Genomic DNA, 27,213 nt, shown 5'->3' on the forward strand with positions numbered 1-27,213 from the left:
ACTTTGACCCCTTTCCCCTGTGTAAACTGTCTGGGCTGACTTCTAAGTGAATTTTCTGTTTCATTCTCCACTTGTGAGTTCACTGAGCTTGTAGTCCAAGTACAATTCCAATGTGGTCTCAGGATCATCCCGCTCCCGGAGTCTTTCTTCCATCTGTGACTGTCTTCGATCCTGTAGCTGCCTCCATCACCACCCAAAGCGACCATGACTTTGTTCTTGAGTTCCTGGCATCCCCCAGTGCATACAGTAGAGGACTGGGAGGGAGTGATCTCCCCTCCCACAGTTGGACATCCAAGAGAAAGAGTTGGGTCAGGGGGCTTGAGAATGAGCAGGCACCATTAGGTGCTGGGCTACGATTTGCCTCATAAATTAGAAAACTAGCATACATTTCCATGTCAAGTATCTTGGAACCAACCTCCCCTCCTTTAATTGGTACTTGGCTTCCACAGGCCGTAATTCGACTCTGGTGAAGTTGTTATTCAATGTCTTGATAAAGATACAGGATGACAGAATAGACATATTTCCATCAAAACAATTCCAGAATCAAATTAGCAAATTTGGAATTTTATGGTAGTTAACAGTAACAAAACCGGTCCTTTCCAGCCCCATGACATCCGTTATTCTAATAGTGGCATTTGTCCATTCAAGGATTCAGCCTTAGCTTGGCATTCAACCAACAGATGGTCCATCTAGAGAGTGTCTACCTCCTGACACAGAATCAAAAATTGCTGCTCATTCATTTCATCTATTAATGACCAATTTGCACCCAGTCGATTAGATCAGGTCAGTAGTTAGATCCAATTAGGCAACTCAATGTTTTCCCTTTAAAGCACTTGGCGGTTCCACTTCTGATCCAGCTCCCTGCTAATGTGCCCTGGGAAAGCAGCAGAAAGATGGCCCAAGTGTTTGGACTCCTACCACCCACCTGGGGGAACCTGTCTTCATCCTGGCCCAGGCTTGGCCACTGGGGACATGTGGGGACTGAACCAGTAGATGGAAGATCTCTCTTTCTCCTTCCCTCTCTCCCTCGCTCTAGTTCTATCTATCTCCTTTCTGTACCTGCTTTTCAAATACATAAATAATTTTTTTTAAAAAAAAGGACCAAAAAACCCCACTCTTTTTTTTTAAAGATTTATTTATTTATTTATTTGAAAGTCAGAGTTACACAGAGAGAGAGAGAGGTCTTCCATCCACTGGTTCACTCCCCTATTGACTGCAACGTCCGGAGCTGGGCCCGTCTGAAGCCAGGAGCCAGGAGCTTCTTCTTCTAGGTCTCCCACATGGGTTGTAGGGGCCCAAATACTTGGGCCATCTTCTACTGCTTTCCCAGGCCATAGCAGAGAGCTGGATCAGAAGTGGGGCAGCCAGGTCTTGAACCAGCACCCATATGGGATGCCGGCAGGCGGCAGGCGGCAGCTTAACCCACTGTAGCACAGCGACGGCCCCCAAAACCCCCACTTTTAAAAACTTGGATGTAACTACTCTACTGAAGATACCACTGTCTATGGTATACTTTACTTCCTGAATATCAGAATCAAAACTCAAGGTGACCGGAATGGCCATACCTGCAAAAGGCCAGCTCTAAAGATGGGACACAGAGGGTGAAAAACAATTTATGCTCATATAGAATACTGGTTGCTATGAATCATAAGCCAAGAAAACATCACATCCAGGTGTGATGTGCTCTCAACAGGCTTGGTATTCTTATAGGAAAATATATTGTAGCAGCCTAACTCATGGTGGTTTTGAATAAAATATCTATAAATTCCAATCACAGAGAAAATGTCACTGTGATGCAGAGAATCCTCACATGCACATCTGGGAGCGGCTTCCTGGTGATTATCTTTGGCATTCATTGGCATTCTATTAATTCTCCCTGTGCTCAGGAAAAGCTAACCCCTGTGTGCATTTCCTCTAATTGTAAAGCAGTGACATCTTTCAGTCACAAGCACATAACAACCAATGATATTGGTGCCCCTTGCAGTCTTACCTAATCCATTTCATAAATGTTTCAGTTTGGGGCAATAAAGTTGCCTTAATGGAACAGAATTCTGAAAATCATGTCTACATAAAGTAATAGAACCATGCTTCAACTATTTTGACTGTCACCTCTCACTGAGATGTTAGGCAAATAGGATTTATTTCTTGTGCTAATTCCAACTACAGTCAATGCCTGCTGGCTATTTGGAGCTTTGCGTGTTGAAGGGCTTTTTGACACTATGACTGGTCTCAGCAGGAAAGATTTCTATAATTGATTAGTGATGTCTGCCATGGGCACAGGAGGGGGGAGTTATAGTATGAAACATTGTTCTAGCCACAAGGAATGACTGCAATATTATGTAGAAAAATCACATTCCATAGACCCAGCTAAATGTGTTCCTTTGAACATGATTCAGTGCATCCTCATCTGAGAAACACAACTATAATTAGATGTTCTCTGACCCAGTACATGTTTGGGGATCCAAATTGTTTTATATATGTTAGGACTGGGCCAGCACTGCGGTGCAGTGTTGGGTTAAGCCAACACTCACAATGCTGGTAGCCCATATTAGAGAGCTGGTTCAAGTCCTGGCTGCTGTGCTGCCAATCCAGCTTCCTGCTAATGCACCTAAGAAATCAGCAGGTGATGGTCAAGTACGTGGATCCCTGTCATCCCTGCAGGAGACTTGTATGGAGTTCCTGGCTCTTGGCCTCATTCTGGCCCAATCTTGGCATTTATAGTCATTTGGGAATTGAATTAGCAGAAGGAAGATTGATCTCTCTCTCTCTACCCCTGCCACTCTGCCTTTCAAATAAATAAATAAATCTTTAGGAAAAATATATAAATGTATATGTTAGGAGGGAAAAATAAGATACAAGACTTCTAATCTTTTGGTGTTATAATCCAATCTCACTCTTAAGATATTCAAAATAAGGCCGCGCCTCGGCTCAATAGGCTAATCCTCCGCCTTGTGGCGCCGGCACACCAGGTTCTAGTCCTGGTCGGGGCGCCAGATTCTGTCCTGGTTGCTCCACTTCCAGGCCAGCTCTCTGCTGTGGCCAGGGAGTGCAGTGGAGGATGGCCCAAGTACTTGGGCCCTGCACCCCATGGGAGACCAGGATAAGTACTTGGCTCCTGCCATTGGATCAGCGCGGTGCGCCAGTCGCAGCGCGCCCACCACGGCGGCCATTGGAGGGTGAACCAACTGCAAAAGGAAGACCTTTCTCTATGTCTCTCTCACTGTCCACTCTGCCTGTCAAAAAATTAAAAAAAAAGATATTCAAAATAACCAGGTACATTCAAACCAGTAGGGTTTTAAATGTCGAAGTTAAAAGTACAAAAGTGCACACATACTCAACTATCAATGGTCAGGATGGTGTCTGTCTAGCATCTCTTTATTATGAATGATTCCTCCTCGTTCAGTATTCTAAATAGCCCAAGCTTCTTGGGTGGCTAGATTCTAAGAATTAAAAAATAGGACTCTTCAGGGGTGAGCCTACAGCCAGCACATTATCACTTCTGCCACAGTGAAAACAAGTCACAAGGCCAGCCTAGATTCAAAGGCAGGACAAATAGATTCCACCTCTTCATGGGAAAACTGGGAAAAAGTATATGCCATCATTAATCAACCAAAAGTCAAATGCTGTTCTTTCCTTGCCCTTGCCTGTGCCCCCACAATTATTTTTTTAAAAGATTTTATTTTATTTATTTGAAAGACAAAGTTACAGAGAGAGGTAGAGAAAGAGAGAAGTCTTCCATCTGCTGGTTCACTCCCCAGATGGCCGTAAGGGCCGGAGCTGTACTGATCCAAAGCCAGGAGCCAGAAGCTTCTTCCGGGTCTCCCACGTGGGTTCAGGTGCCCAAGAACTTAGGCCATCTTCTACTGCTTTTCCAGGCCATAGCAGAGAGCTGGATCAGAAGTGGAGCAGCCGGGACTCGAACCGGCGCCCATATGGGATGCTGGCACCTTAGGGCCAGGCTTTAACCGGCTGCGCCACAGCGCGGACCCAATGTCCCCACAATTCTTCCAGCTGTCTTCCCCATGCCTCACCTACAGAATCTGAGACAGAAAACACAGCAATGGGTTCCAGACAGAGGATGGTCTATTCTACCGTCAATCTGCAGTCTACAACTAAGAACTAGAATGACTTCCAGTGCCCAAGACTCCCCACACCCCTCCCTCAGATGGACTCAACTGACCAAATCTTTTAACTAAGGCTGCAGTCAAGGCACCTGATTTCCACTCCTCCTCATCACATTGCCAACTGCTCATGTCACCACCTCACGGCTGGGGCCTTGCTCTGGTCATGCCTAGTGGCAGGGTCCAACTGCCTGTCCCTAGTCAACGCACTGTTCTGGTTATGTCATAATTTCCTAGATCCCCAGATCTTGTCTGTCGACAGTTCTTTGTCTACCAAAATTAATACTGTTTTCCCAATAATTTACAAAACTGTAATTGAGACTAATGTGCTCCTTGAAAACGGTACCTTTGGGATAATTTTCAGCATCTGATCACGTCCCCCTGCCTTTGGCACATCCTGGTGTGTGTTTTCATGCCGAGAACAAACTCACCTATATTTACACCTTCTCCCAGCTGCTTCCAGGGAGCGGAGGACTTCAGCCTGAATTCTATGTTTAGAGGCACCTTGATGACACCAGCCATGAATGAACACTCGTCATATCTCCCACACATTGAGCTGTCCCGCTCCTTTCATTTCCAGCTCCAGTCCTCTTCTGTTGTGAAAGAGAGCACAGCACACACAGAGTCATTGAGAGAGCAAGGCAAAATAAATTCTTCCAGCTTAAACACTTTTTATGTTGGTCATCTGTGAGGTTGATTGTACCAGTTCGGGCCCTTTTGATTGCATATGGACAACCCAGTGAATCAGAGCTTAATTAAAGCACGGATTTGTTGGCTCAGGTAACATGAAAGTGCAAGTGAAAGCAGACTTCAGATAAAGCTAGATTCAAGGTTCAAGCGGTAGAGGACTGTGTTTCCCTGGTTCTCTTGGCTCAGCCCAGTGCCATGCCGACTTCTGTACTGGGCTTCCTGGGATGATCACAACAGCTCTGGGCTCCCACTTCACAGAGCAAGATATCTGCCACAACACTATTCTCAACTCTTCCCAGGAGAAGAGTGAGCATCCTTCTCACTTCCAGCCACACAAGTCACGTGGCTCATCTGGCTGGGCTGATATCTAGCGCTGGCATACTCGTTCTGAACCTTCAGCCTAAGGAGTTATTTTAAGTTGCTTGGCTTAAATCTGGGTTGTATGGAACTTTGTGCAGACTCCCTGAAAAGAGAATGGTGGGAAGTAAGTCTGATCAGGGACTATAGCTGGAAGAAACGGGAAAGAGTGTTGGGAAGTGGCCGGCACTATGGCTCACTAGGCTAACCCTCCGCCTGCGGCACCGGCATCCCAGGTTCTAGTCCCGGTTAGGGCGCCGGATTCTGTCCCGGTTGCTCCTCTTCCAGTCCAGCTCTCTGCTGTGGCCCAGGAAGGCAGTGGAGGATGGCCCAAGTGCTTGGGCCCTGCACCCGCCTGGGAGACCAGGAGAAAGCACCTGGCTCCTGGCTTTGAATCGGCGTAGTGCGCTGGCTGCAGTGGCCATTTGGGAGGTGAACCAATGGAAGGAAGACCTTTCTCTCTGTCTCTCTCTCTCTGTCTAACTCTCTCTGTAAAAAAAAAAAAAAAAAAAAAAAAAAAAAAAAAAAAAAATGTTGGGAAGCAAGACACAAAAATGTCCATGGCATTGAGAGACTGATATTGGATGATTGGATGACAAATTCCTAAAATGCTTAGAAAGCTCAAACAGTGGGCTTAAATTTTTAAAGTGAACTGAAGTATATATGAAGTGTTTCACAGGGATGCAAAAAGTCATCCCAATGTGAAAAACACTGTAATCAACTCTAAGCTCAGTGTGAACCAATAAATTGATTTGCCTATCAGCTACATTAACAAAACCTAATGTACTCTAATTTTCTAACTATTAAGACTACTTAGGCCTGCGCCGCGGCTCACTAGGCTAATCCTCCGCCTTGTGGCGCCGGCACACCGGATTCTAGTCCCAGTCGGGGCACCGGATTCTGTCCCGGTTGCCCCTCTTCCAGGCCAGCTCTCTGCTGTGGCCAGGGAGTGCAGTGGAGGATGGCCCAAGTGCTTGGGCCCCGCACCCCATGGGAGACCAGGATAAGTACCTGGCTCCTGCCATCGGATCAACGTGGTGCGCCGGCCGTGGTGGCCACTGGAGGGTGAACCAACGGCAAGGGAAGACATTTCTCTCTGTCTCTCTCTCTCACTGTCCACTCTGCCTGTCAAAAAAAAAAAAAAAAAAAAAAGACTACTTAACATTAGAATTAGTGGCCTTAGGAGAGAGTTTCTGACTTGCCACTAGATATGAGAACTCAAAAGCCATATAATCACTTAGAGGAAGCCTCTGGAGGAAACTGGGGTTCATAGATTCTTCCAATCACTCACTCATCCACTCAGCATATATTTGCCGAATGCCTATGGTGCAGGCACAGATATCCTGAAGCAGATGCTGAGAACCATTTTGGCATGCAGGCTACATTTCAGGCATCAGCCCAGTGCAAACGGAGGAGGAGGCAGGATTGGGCAGAAAACACACAGACCCCAGGGAGCTCTGGGACTTGAGAGGAAATATAGCCTACAAGGTTTTCCCATGGGCTTCAATATTCTCCACTTGACTATTGGATGTGGACCACTGGGAAGCAAAGCTGTGTTCCCAAAGGAGACCACTTTTTGCGGCTGAGGCAGACCTTAGAGGAGATGACAAGTTGGAGCTCAGCCTTTCTGTGTCCACCCAGCCTACTAAGTGCCAAGCATACGTCTAACCATTGAAAACACAGTTGGGGGCCGGCGCTGTGGCATAGCAAGTAAGGCCACCGCCTGCAGTGCCTGCATCCCATATGGGCGCTGGTTGAGTCCAGGCTGCTCCACTTCTGATCCAGCTCTCTGTTGTGGCCTGGGAAAGCAGTGGAAGATGGCCCAATTGCTCTCACATGGGAGAGCTAGAAGAGGGCCTGGCTCCTGGCTTCAGATCAGCACAGCTCCAGCCATTGTGGCCACCTGGGGAGTGAGCCAGAGGATGGAGGACTCTCTCTCTCTCTCTCTCTCTCTCTCTCTCTGCTTCTCTCTGTAACTCTTCCTTTGGAATAAAATAAATAAATCACAAAAAAGGAAACACAGTTGGTCAATAAGACAGAAAACAAGGTTCAAGTAAAGAGCAAGAATTCTAGCAGAAGATAAAAATATAATTTTTTGGGCCAGCACCGTGGCTCACTTGGTTAAACCTCCGCCTGCGCCGCCAGCATCCCATATGGGAGCCGAGTTCTAGTCCTGGTTGCTCCTCTTCCAGTCCAGCTCTCTGCTGTGGCCTGGGAAGGCAGTAGAGGATGGCCCAAGTGCTTGGGCCCTGCACCGGCATAGGAAACTAGGAAGAGAAGCACCTGGCTCCTGGCTTCGGATCGGCGCAGCGCCAGCTGTAGTGTCCATTTTGAAGGGTGAACCAATGGAAGGAAGACCTTTCTCTCTGTCTCTCTCTCTCACTGTCTATAACTCTACCTATCAAATAAAAAAAAAGAATATAATTTAAAAAATTATTTGAGAGGCAGAGAGAGAGAGAGAGAGAGAGAGAGAGAAAGAGAGCAAGCTCTCACTTTCCAAATGTTCACAACAGTTTGAAGTGTGTTGGGGCCAAAGCAAGGAGCCAGAAACTCAATACCTGTCTCCCACTTGGGTATAAGGAACCCAAGCAGTTGAGCTATCACCATTGCCTCCCTAGGTCCACACTAGCAGGAAACTAGAGTTAGGAACCGGAGCTGGATATCAAACCCAGGCACTTCAATATGGGAGGCGCTTCCCAACCAGTGTCTTAATAACTAGGGTAAAAAAAAAAAAAAACACCTTGGCAATACAATTTTTAAATGACCTAAATGAATGTACACAGGTGAGTGATAAATGCCATGCTGGAACATGCAAAATGTGAGATGAAGGCAGAATGTGCTAGAAGAAGAAATGTTGGATAGTGGTATGACACCTGTGCTATTTCCATTAATTATAGTAAAGCAGATACCTAGGAAAATAAAAAGGATGAACTTGTGCACATGTAGGGGGAGGGGTCCAGACAGAGAGTGCGGAAAATCCAAAGGTTTGGAGGAACAGCAAGGACATTCACGAGGATGGAGCCGGACAGGGGAGAGTGGGAAGAGGAGAGCTCAGGGCAGGGGAGCAGATCATGCCAAGACACGGAACCAAGTTTATGCTCAAGGACCATGCTAAAGACTCACGGTAGGAAGAGATGGTAGAAATGACTTCTCCATTTTATAGAAGAGAAGAGGGAATGACATGGAAGTGATGCAATGAGTCCAAAGTTGTATAGCACTGTAGAAATCCTGAAGAAAGTCAGTTGACAGAGACAACAGTTTGCCTTTGGCTGCTTGTCAAAGAAAGCCTGAGTTCAGAGAGGCTTCAATAAAAGGAAACTGACTTATCTCACATTACTGGAAGACCAGAGTGGAGAGGGCCCCGAGCATAGTTCTGTGAGTGCCTCAATAATATTCCTTTCGTCTTTCCATCTGCCATTCTCATTGTATCGGTCAAGATGGGCTAGGACATGCTGCAGGAGCAAACCACAATTCCAGAAGCTTTCGAAAGTGAAGGTATATATATATAATATATATACATATATATATATGTAATGTACATGTTATATATATTATATATATATTACACATACTGCATGTCCATGTTGGGGGACTACTATTTAAAAAGATTTGTTTATTTATTTGAGAGGCAAAGTTACAGACACAGAGAGGGAGAGACAAAGAGAGGTCTTCCATCCACTGGTTCACTCCCCAAATGGCCACAACGGCTGAAGCCCGGCAGATTGGAAGCCAGGAGCCAGGAGTCTCCTCCACGTCTCCCACATGGTACAGGGGCCCAAGTATCTGGGCCATCCTCCATTGTTCTCCCAGGCCATCAGCAGAGAGCTGGACTGGAAGAGGAGTAGCCGGGACACAAACGGGCACCCACATGGGATGCCAGCGCCGCAGGCGGAGGACTAGCCCACTAGGCCATGGCACTGGCTCCGGGCACTATTTTTTCATTAGTCCTCGGAATGCCTCATTGTACTCACAGAAGGACCTAGCCTCACAAAACCACTCCCGTATAGAACATTACGATCACCATGCAGCAGCAATTAGATGCCCTGCTTCAGAAATCACACACATCATTTTTGTCCACACCTTGTGGACTGGTAGTAGTCAGTTTCCCCCTCTCACTCACAAGTGGGCCAGGAATTGCAATTCCACTATAAGCCTGAGGGGGCAGAGATATTTAGTGCACAGAGCTCCTGACTATCAAGCTAAATATCAACTTTAACTCCTAGCTGGTACCTCTCTCTTGCCAAGGTCACACCATCCAGAAAAATAGCACTCAATAAGGAAGAGGAATGATCACTATTTGGAAGCTTTCCCCAGCATCCTGAAGATTCCCCTGCTTAGCATGGACCAGAACAGGAGAACTTGGATCACATGTCCATTCTTAAATAATCTTAAATAATGAAGATGCATTTCTTCATTGGTAAGGGCAATAGGGCAATAGTATTATTATTATTCACTCAGCCCAACTGGGATCGGCCCTCCAGGGGACAAGAACTGGGTCACTTTTTCTTGAACTTCAAGGTTGTCTGAAGTTGAAAAAGATGTTGGAAGGTAGGAATTTTCTCTAGTACCTTTTTTTTTAAGAATCATGTATTTATTTGAAAGGCAGTTACAAAGAAAGAGAGAGAGAAGAGAGAATTTTCCATCTGCTGGTTTACTCCCCAAATGGTTTTAATGGCTGGGGTTGGGCCAAGCTGAAGCCAGGAGCCAGGAACTCCATCTGAGTCTCCTATGTGAGTGGCAAGGACCCAAGTACTTGGATCATCTTCTGCTGCCTTCTTGGGCACATAAGCAGGGAGCTGGATCAGAAGCACAGTAGCTAGGACTTGAACCTGTGCTCTGGTATGGGAGGCCGGCATCTCAGGCAGTGGCTTAACCTGTTGTGTAAGGCTCCTCTTTGGTACTTTTCAATGAGTTAAATCCACAAAAGAAGGATGCTTCAATACTGTCAGCAATTCAGATACTGAAGCTGGAAGGAGAAACACGGGGAACACATGGTGGTAGATAAGCAGTCCGGTCTACCACACAGAGTAAACTAAACCAGGAGGACTGGATGTGTCAATAAGAATGTACTGCATGGAGGATGGCCCAAGTCCTTGGGCCCTGCACCTGCATGGGAGACCAGAAGCACCTGGCTCCTGACTTCGGATCAGTGCGGTGTGCCGGCCGCAGCACACTGGCCGCAGCGGCCATTGGAGGGTGAACCAACGGCAAAAGGAAGACCTTTCTCTCTTTCTCTCTGTCTACTCTGCCTGTCAAAAAAAAAAAAAAAAAAAAAAAAGAAAACAAGAATGTACTGCAGAATGAGTTGGAATAAATCAGTCCCAAGCTCTTAACCAACCTATTTTCTGTGACTCTGTTGATACCACCATTTATGAGCATGGAGGTTCGGGACACATTTGTAGGCCATGGGGGTCTGAAGCAATAAGCCAGTTTTCTTGACGTAGATAAAATCCAATCAAAGTCCCACAAGAGGAAGATGCATTTCTTCTACCCATCATTAGGGAGCACCCAGAAACAGAAAAGGGGGGAAGAGAAATCTCAGAGAAGCGGAAAGCACAGGAGTAACTTGGAAATGACACAGAGGATGAAGGTCACAAGGAACAGGGCTGCTGTCCTCAAATACGTTGTTATGACTCTTAAATGGGTATGTCTATCCTGTCTGCTCTCCTGAGCTGAACAGTGCCATTTAGCTCTCTCCAAGGCACTTCAATCCCACCTTGGCTAGCTCTAGCCTGAACTCGGATGACCACGCTCAGCCTACTTGCTATGGCCATCAACCACCAAACATCTATTTCATCACTTCACTACTTCTTTATTTTTGAAAAAAAAAATTTTTTTAAAGAGAACATATTTATCGACATGAATGACCTTACATTATGTTTCTAACCTTGATCTTAAGCTGATGACAAGAAAATGCAAGTCTTCGGCTAAGTCATTGTTCACCCCAGCAGATCGAATACCTCATGGCTCTGCACGATGCTGTTGCATGAGTTCAGTTTGTCCACAGTTCCTCCATCTTTTTTTTTTTGACAGGCAGAGTGGACAGGGTGAGAAAGAGACAGAGAGAAAGGTCTTCCTTTGCCGTTGGTTCACCCTCCAGCGGCCGCCGCACTGCACTGATCCGATGGCAGGAGTCAGGTGCTTCTCCTGGTCTCCCATGGGGTGCAGGGCCCAAGCACTTGGGACATCCTCCACTGCACTCCTGGGCCACAGCAGAGAGCTGGCCTGGAAGAGGGGCAACCGGGACAGAATCCGGCGCCCTGACCGGGACTAGAACCCAGTATGCCGGCGCCGCAAGGCGGAGGATTAGCCTAGTGACCCGCGTCGCCGGCCCTCTTTTTTTTTTTTTTTTTTTTTTTTTAACCTGGATTATCAGGACAGTTTCCAGACTACTTTTCCTGTACCCAGTCCAATATTCCCTACTCCATCTGACTTAGGAGATCCAGGGAACCTATAAATCTGATCTTCTCCTGATGAAAACTCAGCAATAGTTGCCCCTCAATACGTGGAAGGTGTGAAATAAATTCAGGTTCCTTGGCAAGAGATACACTGCCCTCCTGGGAAAGATCCCCAGGGTGTATCCTGATCTGCACGCATCCCCCTGCTCATACTCTGCTCACTTCGCGGCTTCCTGAATTTGCTAAGGAGGGTCCCTCTACTGGTCCTTCCTCTCTTGCTTGCTTTATTAACTCTCAGTCACTCTTCAAGATGGTGCTCATCGCCCCAGCGAGAAGGCTGCGTTTGGCACCGGGGCACCTGCCATCTGCTCTCAGGGCCCTCCGTGTCCATCTTTACCAAGGGACATCGCCATGCCCCGTGGAAGCCATGTGCTATGTCTTCCCAACCCTTTAGCACTTACAAGGGGCCTGGCGGAGAGTAGGCACCGAACACATGTTGAACAGAATCTTTCAGAAGAGGGTGGCAGCTGAGAGGCAGGGAGAAAGTGCGGAGGAAGAGGGAGAGACTGGAGGGAGTTCCCCCAAGGGAGTTTGGCACCACCTGGCCTTGATCATTGCCCCAGGAGCTCCCCCCTCAGGCTCAGACTCTGCCTTGTTCCAGCTCTGACCCTGAAGAAGCACCCAGGAGGGCTACACCGGAAGTCTCACGGAAAATCCCATACTGCCCGCTTGTCCTCTGACAAGTCTGCTTGTCCCTTGCCTTCAACCAAAGCACTTAGAATTTGGGCCGCGCCCGGGGCTTTTGTTCTCATTTCACCCCCACCTCCTCCAAGGACGCACAGGAAAGAGGCTTGTGACTCCCCCTCGTGGGGATGGCCTCATAGCTTGAAAGTTAGACTCAGGCTTCCTTCACACAACGTCGTTGCTCCCACACCGGCCCAGGAATAACACCCCTCCCCCGCGCGCCTATCCCCTCCAACCTCACCAGCCACACGCAGGAACTTTTCCAACTCAGCTTCAACGCTCTGAACCACAGTCTGGGGACACTGGGAGTGCCACCCACGGCCGGAGCTCCCTCAAGTCCACGACCTTGTAGGTGGTGGGGTGGGGAGGAGGGCTCCGCTCCTGGCAAAGCCACTTGACCCCTGGCCTCAGTTTAAGAACCTGTAGCAATGGGTCTGACCTCTTTCCTCGGCTGCTAGAGTCACCGCTAGGGAGAGGTAACGGCTTGCGCAAAGCCTAACTCCCGTTCTGGAAGCGCGCAGGCAGCGGGGGGGCTCGCGTGGGAACCGCCGCGAGGGCTGCAAGGGGCAACAGGCAACCGCTGGGGAAGTGCGGCCGGGCCGGACGCTCCCGCCCCGCTGCGCGGCCCCTCTTCACCGGCTCGCCGTGGAGGAACTGGTGGCTTCGGTGACGCGCAGACTCAAGTGCTGCTGCTAGGCAGGGGGAGAAATAAAAAGGAGCCCCCCCCCCTTCCCCGGCCCCTAGCATCACCCCGCCCCAGCTCCCCAGGCGCCTAGGCGTGGAAACGTGGGCGGCGGCGAGCGGCCGTCCCCCTCCGCGCGCGGCGCTCCCTGTGCGCCGTGTGTGAGTGCGTGTGTCTCCCTCGCTCCTCTCGCACACGCTCCGGCACTAGTGCAGGCGCAGAGCCCGCGGCTCTCGGTTCGCTGGCTCACTCGCTCGCTCGCTCGCTCAGTCGCTGCGCTCCTGCCTCGCCGCCGCCGCCGCCACTGCAGTCGCAACCGGGCATGGTGAGTGAGTGAGGTTCGGCCGCCGCACGCGGACCCCAAGCTCCCCGCCCGACCCCACCAGCCTTAGCCGGCGCCGTCCCGGCCAGCCAGCCAGCCTGCGGCGGGAGCGCGCGGCGGGCCCCGGCGGCCCGTGCGCTCTTGGTCCCCGGCGCGCAGGGCCGCCCGACTCCGTCTTGGGAGCGAGCTCATTGCCCCTCCCGGTCCAGAGCTTGGCTCCTCGAGGGCTGCGCGCTCCCTCCTCGCCCGTCCGCTGCTCCGCTCCTGCCCGTCGCCCCACCCCGTGACCAGCTCCCTGTCTTGTCCCGCAGGACCCGCCCGGACGGGACCACGTCGCCACCGCCGCCGCCGCCGCCCGGAGCCGCGCTTCGGGTCCTGCCTGAGCCGAGTCGCGCGCGGGGCCGCCGCCGCCGCCGGCGGGGGATGGGGCTGCCCGGCAGGCGCGCCGATCCCGCAGGGGGAGCGCGGAGCCGGCGCGCAGCCTGAGAGCCCTCCCGGAGCAGCCCGCGCCGGGCCGGTCCGTGCGCACCGCGCGCCGCCACTGCCGCCGCCGCCGCCGCCACCGCTCGCGCCTCGATGGCGCCATCGCCCCGGTGCCGCTGAGCGCCCCGCGCAGCCAGCCCGGCCCGTGCGGCCGCCCTCGGAGCCCGGCCCGCCGGGGGAGCGGGCCTGCCGCGGAAGCTTCCCCGCGCCCTCCCGCCCGGCCCCGCCATGGCGCTGCGGCGCCTCCTGCTGCTGCTTCTGCTGCTGCTCTCGCTGGAGTCCCTGGACCTGCTGCCCGGCGCCCACGCCGCCCGCGGCCGCGCCGCCAACCGGACCCTAAGCGCCGGCGCCGCTGCCGTCGGGGGCCGGCGGCCGGGGGGCGCCCTGGCCCGGGGCGGCCGCGAGCTGAATGGCACCGCCCGGGGGGCATCCGGCGGCCCGGAAGCGGGCAGCCGGCGAGGGCAGCCCGCGGCGGCGGTGGCGGCAGCCAGCGCGACCGTCACCTACGAGACGTGCTGGGGCTACTACGACGTGAGCGGCCAGTACGACAAGGAGTTCGAGTGCAACAACAGCGAAAGCGGCTACCTGTACTGCTGCGGCACCTGCTACTACCGCTTCTGCTGCAAGAAGCGCCACGAGAAGCTGGACCAACGCCAGTGCACCAACTACCAGAGCCCGGTGTGGGTGCAGACGCCCAGCACCAAGGTGGTGTCGCCGGGGCCCGAGAACAAGTACGACCCGGAGAAGGACAAGACCAACTTCACCGTCTACATCACGTGCGGGGTGATCGCCTTCGTCGTCGTGGCGGGGGTCTTCGCCAAGATATCCTACGACAAGGCCCACCGCCCTCCGCGGGAGATGAACATCCACAGGTGAGCGCCAGGGCGCGATGCCCCCAGCCCGGGACACCCCCTCCCCCCACCAAGCCCCCAGCTCCCGTGGCCTCTCCCCTCTTAACGTGCCCTCTGGCTTCCACCATCACTTCTTTCACATGCCCTGGGATCTCCGTTGCTGCACAGCCTGGGGGCGGAGGGGGTGGGTACGCTTTGGTGGTAGGGGGCTCGCGCAGCAGAGTCAAGAATTGGTGGAGGCCACTGGGAGTTCAAGTGCCACGGTTTTTACGAAGCCCATCATCGTGCCCAGAGATCCAGGGTTCCCTTATCCAGCCATGTGGGCACTTTGGTTGTGTGGGCTTGATGGCATTTAGCTTTTTTGAGACAAACCCGAGTGTCATCTTCAGTATAGAAAGGAGTCCAGTGTTGGAACCGTACTCAAAAGAGCACCGAGTAGCTTCGAGTAAACTGGGGTGTTCCCTGCGGGGCGGGATGGGGGTGACACGCGGAAGCACAGATGGTGTCTCTTGGAGTGGGATGCTTGTCTTTCCTGCAGAGACCGGACTTGTTCCGTTCAGTTCTGGAGGCAGAACTCGCCGAGGTAACCCGTTCTCGCCGAGTTCTGCCTGGTGGGCATCCCTCACTGCTCCCTCTGGGGACACGGTGGAGGCAGCCTCCTACCAAAACTTAGGCGAGAGAGCTCAGCTGGGGCAGCCTGTGGTTCCCCTCTGAGCGCCGCCCACCCCACTGGGCTGACCCCCAGTGCGACCTGTGGGAAGTGAAAGCCAAGAGAAGTACAGAAAACCCAGCCACTCCTTAGAAGTCTGGGAAAGACACACCCCAGGTTAGCTGCCTTCATGGCGGGGAGGGGCTGGATGTGGCTCAACGGGGTCCTTTCGGGGAGCAAACCTGGCCCCAGGAATTGCCTGCATTTTTGTTGCAGGGTTATGGGCACTGCCCTGATAACCATGGCTGCCCCCGCCCTAAAACCGTTGCTTCTGGGTTGTTCCTGCAATGCCCCACCCTGAGCCGGCATCCCCCTACACTCATCTCCACACCTGCTGTTCTCCTTACGTCCGGAATGGCTCCGTCTCTTGCTGTGTGGACATTAATCACGCTCACCCCCGGCTTGCCAAAGGGAGAGAGAAAGGCAGATAGAAATTTCTAGGCATGCCGAAAGAGCTGGTTTTTTTTTTCCCCTAGTTTGGTACTGTGGGTGTTGAGAAAAGGTGATACTCCCTAGCAGGTCCACACTGTGTGGGTGCTTTGAACTCAGACCTAGAACTGGGCTGACTCCACAAGGAGACCCGCTGATAATCTGTCCCCATCCGAGGGTGCCACCACCTTCCCTCCCACTGTTGCCTTAGCTCTCTGGTGGTACATTTTGACTCGGCATCCGCCTGGAGCCTGTGCTGGCCCTGGCACCGATGGGGCGGTGGATTTTGAGAAATGATCTGGGGTGCAGATTACAGGACAGGTGGGACGAAGTCAAGGCAAAACCCTTTCTCCTTTGAGTCTCGTCTGGCAAAGAGATCTATGTCTTGGTTAAGCTTGGAGAGCAGAGAAGGCATTGCCTGTGAGCCGTGTCCCTTCCTAAGCAGATGGTCCTTATCATCCGTCCACCTCTCGCTTAGGACTTGGAGGAGGCTTGTCTCCCAGCCCCTTCTCCCGTGTCCCTGGCCTCTCATCATAGCCTCTGCTCTCTGCCGCCGGCCTCTTGCTGGTTGATTCCCACACACCCACCTTTCTTTCTGTGGGTTTCTGTTTTCCCTGAGCCATTGTTTTCTGCACTCTTAGAGGAACTTGCTCGCTGTCCTGCTCCCTGGCCCCTCCTGCAGAGTCTGTGCACAGAGAAGGTGGTATCCTGGGATGCTGGGAGCAGGTGTCTTTGGCTGCTGCTGGCATTGGCACATGACCCCAGCGAGGTCACTGTGTCTCCTGGTATTTCCTCCGCTCCCCACTACACAGACACCCCTTATCCCAAACCAGGGTAACTATCGTGACATCACTGCAGCGCTTTCTCTCTGGGGCTGGAGAAGAGTGGTGACCGTGGGGAGGGGACTGAACCTCAGGCCTCAGACCATTATGTAAATGAGGGATGTTTCTCCCTCAAGTTCACCTCCTGCTTTTATTCCACTCACAGCACCTCTTCCAGCAGCTGCAGCCTCGCCTGATCCATGCTTGGGGGAGATTGTCCTATTGACGGTGTTGGGTGGGGACAATGTCTGTGTGTGTGTGTGTGTGTGTGTGTGTGGTGGGGGAGGGTGTGGAGAGGCAGGGGGACAGAGCCTGAGAGGTCCAGCTAGACTGCTTAGAGTGACCTTGTGCAGGTCAGGGGAACTCGCTTTTCAGTTCTGGGTAACCCAGGTACAGAGATCCCACAAGGATCTCTCCCTTCCAGAGCGTGTCAGGGCAGGTGAGCCCACTGCCCTCTCCCTGGCAGGGGTGGGAGGCTCCTGTTACTCTGCCCACGACTCAAAGCTCCCTGCTCACCGTTCATTCCAGGAATTGGGCTTGTGCAGGCTGACTTGTTGGGGAATCAGGGTAGGGATGAGGAGGGAGCGAGGAAGACAGAGAGAAACAGTCACACCCATGGTGAGTTTTCCCCGGGGAAAGTGCAGAGAAGAAATGGGGTCAGGAGGCTTCCAGACAGTTCAGCAAAGTCCCGAGATCCTGCCTCAGAAGGAAAAAGAGGTGCTTATTCGTCCCTGAAGACGGCTGGGCAGGCAGGGCCGAGGTTGCGCAAGTCTCAATGACCTCTTTGGAAAGAAGAGTTTGTGGGCACGAAGGAAGGGGCCGTAGGCCGGGATTGTCGGCTGTGTGCCCCCGCCTGGGTGTTCCCTGGCTGGCCTGGAGAGCCCTCTCTCCGCCCAGGCACAGGTGTTCCTTAGGGCAAGCCTGCCTTTCATCTCGGCACCCCCTGCAGGGAAGAACAGATTCTCATCTTTTCCAGAAGTGGTTAGACCTTGCTGTCCTGTTCCCGAGTGAGAAGTCCACAAGCTCTCTGCTGCACCAAGTCACACTCAGTTAGCCTGCCCCTGACCCCGGGGGAGGGGGAGGAGGTGGGCACAGGGACCGGAGACAGAGCCTTGTCCTGGGTGTGGGAAGCCAGCAGGCAGCTTGTCCCCAGCAGTATCTCTGTCCTGACTCCCCGGTCACTGAAACAGCCCCGGGCTGTGGCTGGAGCTGATGGCCCATAGGCATCCCCCGACTTTCATATTTGCAGAGTGGCCTCTGCCAGGCATCCCCAGGGCTCTCTGCTCAGTGAGAGGTTCCTGATGTCCTCCAAGGCCCGGGCTTCGGACGGAGGCCGACTCCTTCTGCCATTGAGCTCCATGCCAGCTGTCTCACATCCAGACCTGTTCCTTCCTCCTCACCCTGAGTTGATTCATTAGCGTCGTCGAGATGAGGGTGATGCTGAGGGAGGAACCTCATGGCTTCTTTTTTTTTTTTATGGCTAATTAACAGAAGGGTCAGGAAGCTGTTGGGAGGCTGCAGACACAGTTGGTGAAGTCACAGGTGCCCTGGGTCCTCCCACCCTCGCAACAGGCAGGGGAGGGACAGAGGACAGGGAAGTGGGCAGGGGAGGGCTGGCTGCTGGTAGAGGTAGGAAGAAGGACCTGAGTGGACATCATCAAGGACTGGGAGTCAGCTCTGCCATGGGGTCGTGGCTCTTGGGGTCTCCCTGTTGATTTCCAGAGGAACGGCTTACTCCACCTTCTCTCCTTCCAGAAAGGAACCACAAGCCCAGCGAGCGCCCGGGGTGTTCCTCACCAGCCACAGAACTGCGGGAGTGGCACCGCGGGGCTGGCTGATTCGGTGAGGAGCTCTTTCTGGCTTCCTGGGCATCACATGGTCCAATCCTCTCCATTTTTGAAGCACTGTGCACTCACTGTTAAGGACTGAGCTCAATGGGAAAATCAATTTTTGTTTTTAATTTCAAATATTAGTAGCTGGAAGGAAAGGAAAAGTGGCACCTGGCCTTGGTCTTCTTTAGCCTTGTGGGTTTTCCCGTTTGATTGAGTTGCAGCAGGGTAAGCCGCCATGTAGGATGCCTGCATTCCTACGTTGGAGTGCGGCTTGCAGTCCTGGCTGCTCTGCTTCCAACCCAGCTCCCTGCTAATGCTCCTAGGAAGGCAACGCAAGATGGCCCATGTGCTTGGGCCCCTCGCGTTCCAGGCACTTGGTATCCCAACCTGCAGATGCGTGCATATATGCATCGTGTCTGCAAATGAACCCTGCTCACCTTCTACACCCAACAGAAGTTTCAAACCCTATCGCATAAGCTTGGAAAGCACCTGCTGCCCTTGGCACAGAAATGTAGCAGGGTTCATTCTTGCTTTTGCAGGGCCGTCATGTTTCAGAAATCTCTAGACTTTGACAGTTGTCACATTACTCACCCTCTTCATGTTCCTTTGCTACCATGCCCCAAGCTCTGAAGGCAGGCATGTCTGTCCCCTTGCCCCCTCCTCTACTTCCCTCCCCAAAGCTCTGAGCACATTCGTCCTGGGGAGTCTGCTGCTAAGATACCACAGTTCTAGGCTGCCAGGACACAGGAGAGAAAAAAAAGTCCAATTTATTGTTCTCAACCGATTTTAATGAGAGATTGGATTGACTGTGCAGTCGATCCACATCAATTGTGCAGGAAGCAATGGATAAGACAGCTGAAAAAGTGAGCCGAGAGAAAGAGGTTAATTCACTGGCCCCAGACAGTCATGCCCACAGACCCGGAATCAAAGGGGGACTACCCAGGAGCAGCTCAGCCGCCTGATTTCTCGAGCTCTGCCGCCTGATTTCTCCAGGGCCTGGCAGCACTGACTGTATTCGGGTCTCAACTGTCTAGATCCACTTGTACGGCCAGTGAGATTGCTGACCGCGCGATGGAACTAGCAGCTGCTCCTGGCCACGGGCGGTCCCCCCTTCCTCCTTCCCTGCCACCCTCCTTCCCTCCTCAGTCAGACTCCTGCACGATCTGTTTTTGAAACTATGGAGAATCAAGCACGTTTTGCCCCACCGTCGTGGCCACATCCTGTGCTGATGCGGAGCCTGCGGGACCACAGCGTGATGGTTTGAGCTTCCGGGTGAATGGGATGTCTCAGATTGTGGTGATGGGGTGCAGGAAGGGCTAGGCAAAACTCATTCTTTCTGTGTCTTCTGTTGCAATTTTTCCCCCTCTCCTCTCTACCTTGGGAAACTCTGGCCCATTATTTTTCCCTGAGTCACATTTATGACCTCACAGCTCCAGCGTCTTTCCTTTGGCAGACATTTGTAGAGGAGGGAGCGGGCCAAGAGGGAGCGCTCCCCAGGGAGCCCGCGGAGGGTCTCAGTCCTTTCCTTGCCCTTGACCATAAGCAGGCTTAGTTTTTTGCACCGTTCGGGACAGACTGCGAATTCCCTCCGTTCTTCTTCCTCTTTTTAATCTCTTGAAGTCAAACCAAAATCTTCTGAACGGGCAAGGTAATCGTTTGGCTATGTTGTTGCTGTTAGAGAATCCTGGACTCTATGCTGCAGGCGATTCTGACTCCCTGGGGTTAGAAGCAAAGCCGCTGGAGTCCAGCCAGGGTTCCCCAGTGGTGGGTGCATGAGCTTGGACTAAAAGCCAGGGCCCTGCATCACCTTCGGCTCGTGCTCAGCCTTGCTTTGTCCAGGGAGGTCTGTTCTGCTTTGCTTCATGAACGTTTCTTAGTCATCATCAAATAACTGTTGGCTGCTTGACGATGGAAGTGACAGAGGGAGAGACAAAGAGGGAGCGCTTCCATCCTCTGGTTCACTCCCCAAATGGCCTCAATGCCTGGAGCCCAGGACTCCACTTCAGTCTCTCACATGAGTGACAGGGCTGCGGGCACTTGGGCCATCATCCACTACTTTCCCAGGCACATGAGCAGGGAGCTGCATCCGGGGCTCCAGCCCGGGCTCGTATGGCTACTGGTAGTGACTTAACCCACTGTGCCAAATGCTAGCCCTCTGCGCCGTGTCTTTAAGCCTTCCAGATTCCATGTGTTGATCCACCAAGGTGATTTGCATTGCTTCTCTGGCCCTTTTACAGCCTCCCCATGTCCCTTTTTAACGAGCAGTCACCTGGTCTCAGCCTAATCCTTTCGTAAGACCTGAGTAGTGCAAACCACAGAGTAGGGAGAGTACATTGCAAGTCAGAGGGCACGGGATTGGTAAATAAAGCTGTGGGCAGCAGGGCGGGCACTGGGCCTCGTGGTTGAGGTGCTGGTGAAGGTACCCACGCCCCACATCAGAGTACCTGGGTTCCACGCCATGCCTAGCCCCTGACTCCAGCTTCCTGCTGCTGCAGACCCAGGGAGGCAGTGGTGTGGCTCACGTGATTGGGTTCCTGCCACCTACATGGGAGACCTGCATTGAACTTCCAGCTCCTAGGTTTGGGCTCAGCTGGGGCTGTCGAAAGCATCTGAACTAGTGGATGGGCTCTCTGTTTCTCTCTCTGATGCTCAGATAAATAAATAAATACTTAAAAAAAAGATAAAAAACAAACCTGTAATGAAACTGTGGGCAGAAATCTGTAGTTAAGCCAGTGGGCTATCTCTGTCTCCCAGAGACAGTTGGAGAGGCTGAGACTGACCACATCCGTGGGGCTCTGCTTTGCCCAAGCCCAGAGCCCTCCAGCATCCCCCTGCCCCATGTGTGGGTGATTTCAAGGCCATCCTCCAGGATGTAAGGTTTTAACTCCACGAGCCATAGCAGCACAGTGGCCAGTGCCCATGGTGGACCTTCTCAGCTCTGGACCAAGACACCACAGGCTTCTAGATCCGATCCTGGTGTGAAATAAATCCCTGTGGCCTGTGGTTTGGGACCCTTGCCTGCCTCTGCCCGCTTTTCCCATCTGACTGAGTCAGGGGGTACCTATCCTGATGTGAGAGCCCACCTCCCCAGCAGTCTCCCCTGGAATGCACTTCCTTCGAGAGTCCATGCGTGTCATCTGGACTTTCTAGAACGGGAGCATATTTTTATCTTCCCAGGAGAGATTTGATTCTTGCAAGCAGCGATAAATCATGGGGCCGAGGCTGAGGCATGAAATAGGTGATCAGAAACCAAGAACGCCTCCAGCCAGGAGGCTTGCCCTCCGAGGTGCCGCATCGGCTCTCTCTGCAGGCAGGAGCCGGGAAGCGTTGTCTCAGAGACAGCCGTAGCACGTGTGGCCCCAGCAGTCCAGGAAGGGGGCCTCGTGTCGCAGGGAAGGGTAATTAGTGGCCCTCCGAAAATCACTTTGTGTTATGCCGATGTGTTGGGCAGGCAGCAGAGCTGTTAGGAGAAGGGAGAGGAAAGAGTTGAATATGCAGCAAACGTTTCAAACAACTACACAGAAAGGATGAAAAAAAAAAATGAATGTCCCACATTCCCGCCTGAGATAGTAGACAGATCGCTCAATTTAGCTTCCTGGTTGGACGCTGAGGGTGAAAGGACCGAGGTTTTTTTGGGATGCACAGCAGAGGGGAGGCGCGGGATCAGAGCCCACGTTCACTGTACCCCTCCCAATCCCCCCTTCAACTCAAGGCCATTCGCCTCTGCGATTCTGAATTCGGATGGGGGTCACCGCTTGGGCCAGACAGCCACAGATCAAGCAGAAGTGTTTGCAAGTCCGGGAGACGGGGCTGCCAAGCAGCATGGCCCAGAGATTCCCAGCGTGCACTGGCTGGCAGCTCCCCCGCACCCTGCTTCCTTGAATTCCCAAACATGCTCTCGTCTGACAATGTGGATCTTAGAAGCAGGGTGAGGGTGGGGCCAGGTGACCAGGGGGCCCCAGGGTTCCGCGTTTGCTGTACCGCTGTGGGTGGGGTGGCTCTCGTGTCTCAGGGGTTGGGCGGCGAAGGGCTGGCCACCTGAATTGCTCTGACGGTCCCATGACTCCTGGGAGGAGCCGGTTCCACTATGAGCCTGGGTAGGGTGTAGCCCGCAACTCTGCTCAGGTGTCAGGAAGGGGGCATCCCTGACACCTCACCCCACCAGGGTACACACAATCACATCACCTGTGTAACTCACAGAGCCAGACGGGGGATGGTCCGAGGCCTCGGTGGGAAGAGTGCGGCACTCATCAGCACCCCTGTTTCAAGCGTTCACTTGTGCCGGGCTCCCTGCTCCACCCCGGACCTGTGTTGTACCCCTGCATCCTCCCTCTGCACCTCAGAGCACAAGGGCCCATTTCATAGATGAGCAGGTTGGCTCAGAGAGGCTCAGTAACTTGCCCAAGGTCACACAGACAGTACGTTGCCCATCTCTGTCCCCCTTTGGGGTCCCACAGGGCAGCTGGCTCACTTCCTCGTTGTCAAGGGGTCATTGATACTCAGATTAGTTTAGAAAGGGAAGGCCAGCTGGCCCTGTGTGCCTAAATGATGCATGCATCAGAGGACTGTGGACCAGACTGACGGCCCCAGGCTAGGTTGTATGCAGGGCAGGCAGGTGCCCAGGGCACTGAGCAGGTTCTCTTTTAAGAATGGGCAAGGGTAGTGGAGGCAATACAAAGGAAATGGAAAACAAACAAACAAGCAAACAGGGCCTCCTTATTTTAAAAGAGGAATTTGATCAACAGACCCCTTTCACAGTAGTGAAAGAACCTCTGGTTCCACCTCCTGAGGGCAATGAGGGGCACTCTTGTCACAGTGCAGGAGACAGGCAGTGACTGGCAGAGGAAGGCTGGCCTCGGGCAGTGAGTCCCCATTTTAGCTGCAGACAAAGCCCAGGTCACCCAGAGCCCCATTTATAACACCTAGCGCAGTGCATACCAGACAGAATTCTGCCAGCTCAGGTCTGCCTGCCTTCTTCCTGTTCTCATTTTCCTTCCTTCCTTCCTTCCTTCCTTCCTTCCTTCTTTCTTTCTTTCTTTCTTTCTTTCTTTCTTTCTTTCTTTCTTTCTTTCTTTCTTTCTTTCCTTCTTTCTTTCTTTCTCTCTCTCTCTCTGTCTCTCTTTCTTTCTCTCTCTCTCTCTCTTAAAGAATTATTTTATTTATTTGGGCCGGCGCCGCAGCTCACTAGGCTAATCTTCTGCCTTGTGGTGCCGGCACACCGGGTTCTAGTCCCGGTCGGGGCGCCAGATTCTGTCCCGGTTGCCCCTCTTCCAGGCCAGCTCTCTGCTGTGGCCCAGGAAGGCAGTGGAGGATGGCCCAAGTGCTTGGGCCCTGCACCCCATGGGAGACCAGGATAAGTACCTGGCTCCTGGCTTCGGATCAGCACAGTGCGCCGGCCGCGGCGGCCATTGGAGGGTGAACCAACGGCAAAAGGAAGACCTTTCTCTCTGTCTCTTTCTCTCACTATCCACTCTGCCTGTCAAAAAGAAAGAAAGAAAAAAAAAACCAGAATTACAGAGAGAGGTAGAGCCAAAGAGAGAGAGAGAGGTCTTCCATTCCGCTGGTTCACTCCCCAAATGACTGCAATGGCCAGAGCTGAACTGATGTGAAGCCAGGAGCCAGGAGCTTCCTCCAGGTCTCCCACTTGGGTGTAGAGGCCCAAGGACTTGGGCCATCTTCTACTGCTTTTCCAGGTCACAGCAGAGAGCTGGATTGGAAATGGAGCAGCCGGGACTTGAACCAGCGCCCATATGGGATGCTGATGCTGCAGGCTGGGGCTTTAACCCGCTGCGCCACAGCGCCCACCCCCCTGTTCTCATTTTGTTCTTCCTCTGCTTTGATACTCCCGGCTGTGCTTCCTGGCCACTCGCTCTGTCCTGGGTTTCTCTGTGTCTTGTGCTCCCAAGTGCTCTGTCCTGAAGGGCATGGGAAAAGGCAGGCACCTGGGGACACCCAGTCGCCTTGTGCCAAAGCAGTCACCAGCCTCCAGCTGCAGGTACCACGGGGCGGCGGGCAGCAGCGGAGCCCACCATCCGGGACCCACAGTTGAACGCCAGGGGCCCCAGAGCAGGTGACTCACCTCTGAGTGCAGCGGGTGTGCCGACCGTGTCACCAGCCTGGCTGGCACCCTGAGTTCCTAGCCCCCTTGTCCCCTTCCTAGTATGGGGGAAACAGCAAGAGAATGAAGGCTTGTCTCCTGCTTAGCCATGGCCACCCATGTGCCCATCTTAAGCCCCACGGGAGCTGGGTGGCCAGTGCCTTGGCTGAGCTCCCTGGTGTTGGGAGCGTCGCTGCTTTCCTTGGCAAACACTTACATTATTCCTGGCGTTCCTGGCATTTGGTCTCGTGTACTGTTCCTATTAGCTCCGGCATTAAAGCCTCATTACTTAGGACATCTGTCCTCTGGACACGTTCGTTGTTCCCTTCGCCAAATGTCCTCTTCTCAGAAATGTGTTTTCCACCCAAACAGCCACTGCCTCCCTCTCCCTTCACTCTCACTGCTCTTGGCGGGGGGAGAGGGGCAGGAATTTCAGTCCAGAGAAGGCTCATTTTAAGTAGCCTCTGAGAGATCTTTCCAGAACCTGTCTGAGGCCCCAGGGAATACAGGCCTTGGCTTGGGATCCAGCACCGTTGGGTGCAAAACCTCATTCAGGAGTGGGGAATGGCCGGCCCGTGGGCCATATAAGGACCTCACAATCATTTGCTCTGGCCCTGCCCAGGCCACTGCGGGCAGGACTTGAAATCAGTCAACCTACAGCAGGCTCGTTTAAAGTTGATAATCTTGCATGGCCCATGATTGACGCTACAAATACCCAGAGGTCTTGGCAATAAAAGGTTCTCCACTCCTGTAAGGGAGCTGGCGATGGAGTGTTCCCCTCAGTCCAGGGATGGGACTCAGATGGGCTAAGGAAGGTGCTCTGGTCCCTGTCGCTGTGGTGTTGGGCAGCTGCTTGGCCCAAGGGCGAGGCCATTGTCAACCCACCTCTCTTAAGACGACAGGGGATGAGGCTAGCCCAGATGCCCAGGCTAGCCCAGACGCCAAAGCTGCTCCAGAACCCAGGGGAGATTCAGGGTCCAGCTTCCACTTGGGCCTCGTTTGTTGATCCTCTCTGACTTCCTCCTGCATCTGGAACAATTTACACCAAGTTCCCCGGGAATGATCTCGCAGAGGTGTGAGGGCTGTGGATGCAGCGGGCACGGAGGCAGTATTTCTGTGCTCAGATAAGCGACAGGCAGCTCCACGCCAGCACCGCCTTCCCCCACCCTCATGTGTTTGCAAAGAAGATGGCGGGTCTTTGAGCAAAGGATCTGTCGCGTTTCTCTCTCTTTTAAGTCACATCATTAAAATGTTTCTTCTTGTTACTGTCGGGGTTTTGTCCACCAGCGCTGCTCCTCCATCTGTCCGTCTTTTGATCCGTGTTCCCTTCTGTCCAGTCGGTTCCTTCTCGCCTCTCCCTCCACCTCTCCTTCTTGGGCTTGTTCAGCTGTAACATCATTAACCTGCATCGACTCAGACGCGGCTAATGCAAAATGTATCTGGAGTGGACCTGGGTGCGATTGTTTTTCTTCTCTCTGCCTGATGAAAAGCTGCGACCGACAGATTAACAGCTCAGACGCTGCTGCGAAGATGGCGCAGAACGCGTATGCCACGGAGGACGGACGATCGCATGCTAATGACGCATCATTCTTATCTCCTCCGTAAAGCTGCTCTCCCAAGATCGATGTTAGTTTACTTTTTAGTCTAGTTTGAAATCCTGCAGTGACCTGGAAAGTGGTGAAAATGCGGTTCTCCTAAGGTGTTTCCTAGTTGTCATATCTGTTTCCTGGATTGGGATTAACCTCACGGCATTGCTGGTACTGGACACAGGCTGGGTCAGATTTCTTTTTTCTTTATTGGAGAGTCAGGAAGTAGGGGAGAGAGATCTCGTGTTCGCTGGTTCACTCCTCAGACTCTCACGATGGCTGCCTGGTTAGGATTGAAGCTGGGAGTTCCGGTCTCCCACGTGGGTGGCAAGAACGCACTTAAGCCCATCACCGTTGCCTCCCAGGGCCTGCATTAGCAGGAAACTGGAGTCCAGGCACTCCAGTGTGGGATGCCCAGTCTCAGCCTGATGTCTTGAACGCCCATCCTCCAGATTCCCTCTCTGAATCCCTCTAGGGGCTTCTGTGGCGCTGATCTGATGGCAGGAGCCAGGTACTTATCCTGGTCTCCCATGGGGTGCAGGGCCCAAGCACTTGGGCCATCCTCCACTGCACTCCCTGGCCACAGCAGAGAGCTGGCCTGGAAGAGGGGCAACTGGGACAGAATCCGGCGCCCTGACCGGGACTAGAACCCGGTGTGCCGGCGCCGCAAGGCGGAGGATTAGCCTAGTGAGCCGCGGCAGCGGCCCTGTTCCCTCTTCTTGTTCCTTTTCTTTTTGTGATTTCCCTGGCCTAGTCTCTCTCTCTCTCCCTCTCTCTCTTCTGATAACTAGGTGATGAATCATCAGGTCGCATCCTCGGGCCCCTTCCTCTGTGTTGGAGCCTGAGGATGAGCGGCTGGGCTGGGAGGGTCAGGTGCAGGAGGCAGACCCAGGATGCTCTGCCCTGTCTCTGGGCAATCAGAGGACGTAGAACTCTCCCTTGCTCCTTGTGAAGTTCTTTTTTTAATGACTCGTACATCACTGTCCCCACACCACTGTTTGGATGGGATTGAGGGGACAGCATCGCACCTGCTGTGGCACGTGACAGGAGGCATTCAGCCGGCACCCTTACAGCAGAGGACTTTCTCCTCC

The 27,213-nt window shown here is 53.0% G+C and overlaps 1 protein-coding gene and 1 long non-coding RNA gene across 5 annotated transcripts in view; one reads left to right on the forward strand and one right to left on the reverse strand.

Moving 5' to 3' along the window:
• LOC103351464 (uncharacterized) overlaps window positions 1-12,795 on the reverse strand; it is an 82,922-nt gene extending 70,127 nt beyond the window's left edge. Inside the window, exons 1-2 of one of the 2 annotated variants that reach the window (XR_519234.3) lie at window positions 12,552-12,795; window positions 4,553-4,714 (exon numbers count right to left, since the gene is read on the reverse strand). This is a non-coding gene — a long non-coding RNA (uncharacterized lncRNA). The remainder of the gene's footprint in view (window positions 1-4,552; window positions 4,715-12,551) is intronic. The other variant, XR_007911228.2, reaches the window with a different exon arrangement.
• Window positions 12,796-13,895: 1,100 nt separating this feature from the next.
• Window positions 13,896-27,213, forward strand: part of SHISA6 (shisa family member 6) — a 343,314-nt gene continuing 329,996 nt past the window's right edge. For all 3 annotated transcript variants that reach the window (XM_051824480.2, XM_051824481.2, XM_051824482.2), the window contains exon 1: window positions 13,896-14,669. In XM_051824480.2, coding sequence (XP_051680440.1) covers window positions 14,026-14,669 — 644 coding nt within the window. In that variant the 5' untranslated portion in view covers window positions 13,896-14,025. The remainder of the gene's footprint in view (window positions 14,670-27,213) is intronic.

The sequence above is a fragment of the Oryctolagus cuniculus genome, chromosome 17, assembly GCF_964237555.1.
Source record: "Oryctolagus cuniculus chromosome 17, mOryCun1.1, whole genome shotgun sequence".
Lineage (NCBI taxonomy): Eukaryota > Metazoa > Chordata > Mammalia > Lagomorpha > Leporidae > Oryctolagus > Oryctolagus cuniculus.